General features: G+C 44.5%; 1 protein-coding gene across 1 annotated transcript; it reads left to right on the top strand.

Annotated features, from left to right (window-relative positions):
* The first annotated feature begins 1,276 nt into the window (after window positions 1-1,276).
* On the top strand, window positions 1,277-6,627 carry F2RL1 (F2R like trypsin receptor 1). Its single transcript, XM_075726943.1, has 2 exons — window positions 1,277-1,361; window positions 5,522-6,627. Exons 1-2 carry the CDS (start codon window positions 1,277-1,279, stop codon window positions 6,625-6,627), a joined length of 1,191 nt encoding a protein of 396 aa, XP_075583058.1.
* Window positions 6,628-8,227: the final 1,600 nt, after the last annotated feature.

Raw genomic sequence — 8,227 nt, 5'->3', positions numbered from 1 at the left:
AAACTTCAAAGTACATTTACCTTCATCTCTCTGTACTCCATTGTCCATCTGTAAAATGGGAACAACGCAGACGTCCTCAACTCACAGCCATACTTCATGACCATCACAGAAATCCCACAAAAAGAACAATTTTCTCTTCAGAACAACATAGAACAGAGCATATTCATAACATATTAATTAAAAAAAGGAAAAAAAGACCCCAACAACTTTACCACCAACTGAACACCAAGCATTTTGCCGAGTGACTGAGGCAGAAGGAGCATTACTGATGTAACCAGAGAACTGGTCTAGAGGTGTGAACCAGGATTGAACTTCTAGTTTTAATTTTGGAATTTGGTAAGTTGTGTGCTTGATTTTACAAACCTAAAAACATTTCTTAAATTCATATTTGTGTGGATAAATGGAAAACACTGCTGGCACTGCATTGTGCTTAATTTTGTTCTTGAAATCTGTATTTGCAAGAACAGAAGGAAGTTGGTGTAGCCTGAGTTTAAGCAAGGCTGACAAGTGAAAACAGCCCTTTGTTACCCTGAGTCACGCCAGTGCAGTACCACAGATGAATTCAGGTTAATTAGACATTTTCCTTCCCGCCTGCCATATGACAACACAACAAGGAAGAGTAAGAGACCTAGCACACACAAAGCCGTATGTTATGAGTCAGCAGGAGCAACGCTGTCCCACGAAACACCCCTCCAGCCCATTTTCCTCACCAGCTTGCCCCCAGCTGCAGCCCATGCGTCCCAGAACAGGCCTGCTCCGCTCCAGCGGCGGCGGCTCGGCACGAACCACGACCACCTCGAAATACGTGGGCGCTCAGACAGCACCCCTCAGCTTTGCTCGGCTACAAGCTGGTAACAGAGCACCTGCGGCCGGGCTCCCACCGGCGAGCTCAGGGCCGGGTGACTGCCAGAGGGCCAGCCGGGGAGGGAGGGAGGTGAGGGCCGAGGCCCGCAGCACCTGTTCGGCCGCAGCAGACACGGAGCGGGGACGCAGGGCGTGAGGCGAGGCGAGGCGAGGCGAGGCGCGAGACCCAACGCCCCCCCCCCGCCATTTTGAGGCGTGCGCAACGGACCCACCAGCGAGCCTCCCCCCGCCATTTTAGGGGCAGCCCCACAGCCCTTCGGCGGTGGGGGACGTGGCCTGGCCTGGCCCGGCTCCGCCCGCCGCCAGGCTGGGAGTAGTCATGCCGCGCCCTCCGCCTCCTCCTAGCTCAGGTATCAGGTGAAACTGGTCGGGCGTGCGGGAAAGGCAGCGGTGGCTGGAGCGCGGTGGGAGGATGGCAGGGCGCCGCCGGCTGTGTCTGCTGCTGCTGCTGCTGCTGCTGCTGCTGTGTGCGCTGCTGGCAGCCGCCACTCCCGCAGGTGAGAGGAGGAGTGCGAGCTGCCGCCGCCGGGTGCTAGAGCCGCCGGCTCGCCTGGGATCAGCGGGGGACGGCCGAGCCCTCCTTGGGCTCCGCGGCTGCCGTGCTGGTTGCTCGGCGCCCCTCGGCTGCGGGGTGGGCTGCGGGCGGCGGCGCTTCCAGCGGGGAGCGGTGCGGGGAGCACGGCTGGGCTCTGGGCGGGTTCCTGGCCCCTGGCCGGGATGCGGGGAGCACGGCTGGGCTCTGGGCGGGTTCCTGGCCCCTGGCCGGGATGCGGGGAGCACGGCTGAGCTCTGGGCGGGTTCCTGGCCCCTGGCCGGGATGCGGGGAGCCCGGACTGGGCGAGGTTCCCGTGGAGTCGAACGGGTTCGGAAGACTCGGGCCGGTGGCTGCGGAGCTGCCGGGCCGCGCGGGGAGGGCGCTGCCGGCCGGCCTCTCCGCCAGGTGGGGGAAAGCAACTCGATGGGCAAGCAGCCCGGATCGGCTTCCAGCCCCCTTTGGGCTTCTGGGCGCACGGAGCCGGCGGGGAGGGCTGCGGGACCGCAGGTCCTGCGGGGGCTTTCCGCGGGAGCTGCCTGGCACGCGTGGCCTGGCTTCACCCGCATCGGTGCTGTACCTAATCCGGTTTTCGGCTAGCAACCTGCCTAACAGCTGGGTATAAAGAACCTTAAAGACCGTGTTCTCGCTTTTTTCCCAGCTCTGAAAAGCTAGGGTTTTGTGGTTTTGTTTTGTTTTTTTTTTTTTTAAATCCTAATTCTTTTCCTTGTTAGTTTATGTTATTGCTTATTGAACATAAGCGCTGTTGGGGGGGTGGGGGGAAGTCATATTAGTATCTCACTGCCTTAAGGTTCATGTTTCACTACCTCTTATAGTAAAGCCCATTGCCATACCGAAGCATGCCTTTGCACCGTGTCCTTCTGTATCTGTTCATCCTGGGCTTTCTTATGTAATAAAAGTATATGCGTAAAGATTGTATAAATATTGAAGCCAAGCTTATGGTAGGTCCTATTTTCTCAACAAGTAGATACTAGACAGGTCCGAAGTTTGTTGTTCAGAGCAGGGTTTCTGTTATTAGACTACCTCTTAATATCCGAGTTGTCTGACCTGGGGGAGAGGTGGGGGGAGTGGTCTGCTTAAGTTTTAGCTGGGTGCTTGATCTTCTGGAGTATGGAGGTGAAATGAGCTGCAAGTGTGATCCCATCCCAACCAAGGGAGTTGCACTATAAGCCAGGGGACATGATTGTGAGTGTTTTCAAACAGGCTAATGCCATTGTGGGGTTGTGGTGGATCTGGGCTGCAGATCCAAAAACCAGGGTAATCTTAACCGTAGTCCTGTGTGGGTATTACTACCATGACCTAAGCTAGTTAATTTGGATCCTCTGTGCTGCTCTCACTTTTGTGTCTGCAGGGTAGGCATAATCCTTCATTTGGTGTGCAGTGGGTTATATCTTCTGGACAAATAGCAAAGGTGTTGAAACAGTCTTTTGTTGTGGGAGGAGAGTATGTTTTTCCCTGTGATGCCAGGGAAGTTTTTTCTGTGGGCAGATTAGTAAGTCAACTGCATTCTCTGTATGTGAGTCAGGCAGGGTGAAACTCAGCTTGGAAAAGGACTCGATTGTTATGGAAAACTGCAAGCACAGAAAGAGCAAGAAAAGGATGTAGAAAATGCACATACCTAACAAAGGATTGGTTGCTTGGTGAGGGATTGTTAACTGCGAAGAGAAACAGGACACTGAACTGGCTCCCTATATGGGTGCCAGTTGGGCTAACAAAAGCTGCCCAGTGTCCACAGTCAGAACTTTTGAGGCTGAAACTACTTAAAGTCAGCATAAAAGCAAGACTTGGTCTCTGAAATCACCCATTTAGCTTGACTATGTCTTTAAAAATAGAATAAACTAAATCTTTATCTCTATTCTGTCACTCTAATACTGAATCATGTCTGTGAGTGATGTGTTCATCAGTCCACGTTATTATAGCTCTTATTCTTTTGTGTCACACTTACACTTTAGATCTTTTTGGTGATTGTTTGGGTTTTTTTTTCCCAACCCAACCTGCGACATCAATTGCAAAGCATTGCTTTCTATCTGATCACAAAACATTAATAAGAACAAAGTGGTAGTATTTGCTCTACCAGTTTCCTACAATAATGTAAGACTTTCGAATGGAATACAAATTGTATGACTGCAATTTTGTAATATCAACTACCTACTGATGGACAGCTGCTTAACATAGCCCTGTGCACTGCACTTTATTATAGTACTCTGAGAACTGCTGTATTATACGAGTAAACTTTACAATCTTTAACAGTATTGCTGACAAAATCACATGGCTTGAAGACCTGAGAGCAGGATTTGTATAATTCTGCCCTGTTGTAATTATACAACATATAGGCCAAAACAACTGTTTGGCATTTGAATTAATTTTCTTTAGGACTGTTGTTTTGTTGGTATAGTTTAGACTTCAGTTTACTGCAAAGATTTGTCCATGTCATTGTACTGGCAAAAAGTTTTCTTACACCTCAGTTTTCCAGTGAAGCATTCCTGTGCCTGGAGCTTGTCAAATCGTTGTTAAGTGGAGCTAGGGCAACTAAGTTCAAAACTGTAAAGAACACTGATCTATGCTGTATTTCTCTTCACCTCTTCGGAGGTCACACAGTCTAGACAGGATGCTAATGCTGTACATCTGACTTCTGCAGTAATAACTTGAACATCTGTCTAAAGTTGTGCTACTTTTGAGAATCTGTACTGGAAAACATGCATACTTGTGTATTTGTATATTTCTTGTGTGAGAATTCTTTTCTCACACTTTGAAATGTAAGGTGTAAGCATTTTTCATTCTGGAACTGTATCAAAACTACTATTTATTTAAAGGGGCCATCCTGCAACACTGTTAATGGCTTGTCATACACAAACCTGCTTGCTCAAGAAGACTCTCCTTTATACTCCAGTTGGGATTTTTTGTGGCTAAAATAATCCACAAATATTGATAGAAATTGAGATAAGGTTAAAAATGCATCTCCCACAGACACTCAAGTTCCATGTCCATACAGTTTAGCTTGGTGGATATTTGACTTTTTGGAACAGGGGGAGTTCATGGACAGTATCTGCTTGTGCAGCTTAACTTGTTAGTGTGAGACAACTGTGCTGGGTGTGGAGTGCGTCTTAGGGGTTTCTGGATTGAGCCATCTGATGGCTGTTGTACAAGACGGAACAGTCAGGAATGGCTGGCTTGCCCATATGGTTTGAAAGTCCCTGTGGCATTCGAAGAAGTAGAACAAAACTTGAAGTAATAGCTGTCTGGTGTATGAAACAACCACGGCTCTCAGCTTTACCACCTAGCATTTCGAGCAGAAACTGCAGAGGTTGTCTGACCGTCTTGGCCGTGAATTGGAAGGAGATGCCAGATGACTGGCCCTGTTGCATCTTCCTGCACAAAGTTAGTCTGTTCAAGTTTCAGTGCAGATACAGTGTAACGCTCATCTTTTATTCCCTAGCGATCACTAGTGGTAGCTTCTGACATTACATTCTGACAGTTAGAGTTCTAGCTGGTCTGAGGACAGCATGCCCTTTTTTACTGCATACATGATTTTCAGGCCATCTAAAACTGAGGAAACTTCTGTTGCAGCTATGTTAGCCTGCTGTGAAGTTTTACGAGTCTCAGCGCTTGGGTAATCTGGCACTGCCATGTGAAAGGATAATGGTGCCCGGGGTACTTGAAACAGTCTCTATTGCAACTGTTCAGATGGTAGGAGCACCTGACAGCCATTTTAACAAGGTATTTTTAATATCATAGAATCATAGAATCGTTTAGGTTGGAAAAGACCTTTAAGATCATCCAGTCCAACCATTAACCCACACTACCAAGTCTACTCTAAGCCAATCAAGGGTAGACTGGTGATGTGTAAAAGCATTTTGGTTACTGAGAGAATCCTTGAATAGGGATATAGGTTTTGGATTTCTTTTGGATAATAAACTTAAAATAAAGGGAAGAAAAATTGTCAAGTGTTTGAAAACCAGTCTTAATTTTTCTGTTGATGAGGCCCTCTTTAATTCTTCAGAGTTAATCATGATGTGTAGTTTATTTGTAAAAAGGACAAAAAGTCTGTACTTCAGTAACAGCAACTTCTTTTTTTTTTCTTTTTTTTTTTCCTTCTTTTTTTAGAGAATAATAGAACCAGGAGTTCAAAAGGAAGAAGTTTTGCTGGCCAGAAAGTTCCAAATACAAGTAATGCCTCTGAACAGTTAATCAAAGTGGATGAATTTGCAGCAAGAGTCCTCACAGGAAAGCTGACTACAGTTTTTCTTCCCATTGTCTATGCCATTGTCCTTATCATTGGTTTGCCAAGCAATGCCATGGCCCTCTGGGTTTTTTTTTTCCGAACAAAGAAGAAGCATCCAGCTGTGATTTATATGGTTAACTTGGCATTGGCAGACCTTCTTTTTGTTGTCTGGTTCCCGCTGAAGATTGCATACCACATAAATGGCAATAATTGGCTATTTGGTGAAGGTCTCTGCAAAGTACTTGTTGGATTTTTCTATGGAAATATGTACTGTTCCATTCTCTTTATGACATGTCTCAGTGTGCAACGGTATTGGGTTGTAGTGAACCCCATAGTGCATTCAAGAAGGAAATCTGAAATTGCCTTGGGCATTTCCCTTGCTATCTGGATACTGATTTTGTTGGGCACCATTCCATTGTATCTTGTTCAGCAGACAGTAGATATTTCAAATCTTAACATCACTACCTGCCATGATGTGCTGCTTGAAAATGATTTGGCTCATCTCATGTTCTATTATTTCCTCTCACTTGCAATTGGACTCTTCTTAATCCCAGCTCTCCTCACTGCTGTCGCTTACATACTAATGATTAAGACTCTGAATGCTTCCATCTCAGATATAAGCACTGGGAAGAAACGAAAAAGAGCAATCAAACTCATTATCACTGTCCTGTGTATGTATCTCATCTGTTTTACACCTAGCAATGTGCTGCTTGTTGTGCACTATTTGCTCCTCAAAACCTACAGCCAGAGCTATCTGTATGCGTCATACATAACTGCACTGTGTCTTTCTACTTTGAACAGTTGTATTGATCCATTCATCTATTACTATATTTCAAAAGACTTCAGAGACAACCTTAAAAATGCTCTTCTTTGCCGAAGTGTGCGAAGTACACGGAGGAAGCAAGTATCTCTCTCATCGAGCAGGTACCTCAAGAAATCAAATTCTTATTCTTCAAACTCAAATGGGACCACTAAATCATCCTACTGAGTTTAATCCTAGAAGAAAAGTGAACTTTTATTACTACTGCTGAAAGGATGCAAGTGACAAGAGAGTTATTTTGTACAAGAGAGGCTGAAGAAACATCTTTGCTTTTTAATTAGTGAAGCCTGGATTTTGGAACTGGCAGCTGCTTACCCTGTGTAAAAACTGTAAGCAGATAAATTTTCCAGCTAGACTGGAAAAAAAAATCATGACATTTCTGATGCTCTGCAAAAACGCTGCTGACTGGGGAGTTGTGTTTGAAGACATTTTTGTTCAATATCAAAGTTGTAGAAAAGCAAAATGTCACTGGAGTGTTATGTAGTGTTGCTAGTATATTTAATTAACAGAGAAATCTGCTTTGTTTGGCTTTAACTGTAATATATTAAACAGTTGAACAGATTGTGTGTGTAGGACCTTGCTCTGTGTACCTGCTTACACTGGACATTATTTGAAACCACAGAGAGAAGGAAAGGAGAATCCATTTCACCATCTTGGTGTGGGTCCAGCAATGTGACTGCTTATTTTCTTTAATATAATGTCATTTTATATTGTTTTCCAAGTTTTCATGTTGTAAATACTAACATGGCAGAAGTCTGTAAAGTCATCCTATTGAGTTGACAAGCTGAACTTATTACCAGCTAGCACTGAGATAAAATGTTAGGTGAGATTATATACTGTTACTTAGTGCTTGCCCATACATAATCTTAAATGGGGCTATTTAACAAAGTTTTTCATGAGTAGCTATTTGATTTTTGTATAATGTGCCTTGTATTTTTTAAGATGCCTAAATAAGATTTTTTTTTTAATAACACATTTGAGTTGGGTGCTTTCTTTTATGCTTGTATGTGCTCTTCAAAATGCTGAGTAGTTCAACTTGCCTGGTTTCAGGTAACAAAGATATTATTCCTGATAGTGAATTAGAAGTCTAACAACTATAGCTGTAGTGTCTAAATGGGTTAAGTAAAATTTACCTAATGACAAATTTCATTATAGCGAAACTGTTCCCTTATCTTATTAGCAGACAACTAAAACCAAAACAGCTCAACTACGGGGGAACAGTGAAATGTAAACAACCACATTAACAAGACAGCAAACTTCAGCCCCCAGTGGATTTCTAAGATATCTTGAATCTTCTTCCCTCACCCAAAATATTTGTGATGACTCAGGAATAAGGAATTGCATGTACTTTTCATCTGAAAAGCTGATGGATATGTGTTTGGTCATAGGATTTAAATGCATTTTTTCAAGTCTTGTAGTCCTGGTAAGTTTCACCAGGTTGTACATTGATCTCGCATCTGAGACCTATCTGAGACTTAGAGACTTGGGTCCCCACACAAACAAGCAAATGGAAAAGCCCTCAGTCCAAAAAGTACTCTCAGACAGCTGGTATATAGATAGAAAATACTCACCACTTCAAATATGGAGAGTAAGGAAGGGGGTAGCTTGAACTGTAGCAAGAATTTGAGCAGTCTTGTACAGCTTAAAGGCCCTAAGTATTTACATAATAAATTATGGGGTTTTGTGTGCTGGTCTGTTCCTTCCCATCTTGTTCTTTGGTTTCCACGTTTTCCCCCTACTTTGGTAACAAGGATTTTTTTGCCATACA

The sequence above is a fragment of the Pelecanus crispus genome, chromosome Z (genome assembly GCF_030463565.1).
Source record: "Pelecanus crispus isolate bPelCri1 chromosome Z, bPelCri1.pri, whole genome shotgun sequence".
NCBI lineage: Eukaryota > Metazoa > Chordata > Aves > Pelecaniformes > Pelecanidae > Pelecanus > Pelecanus crispus.
Note: the sequence above shows the minus strand (reverse complement) of the source record. Positions and strands in the feature narration are given on the sequence as shown.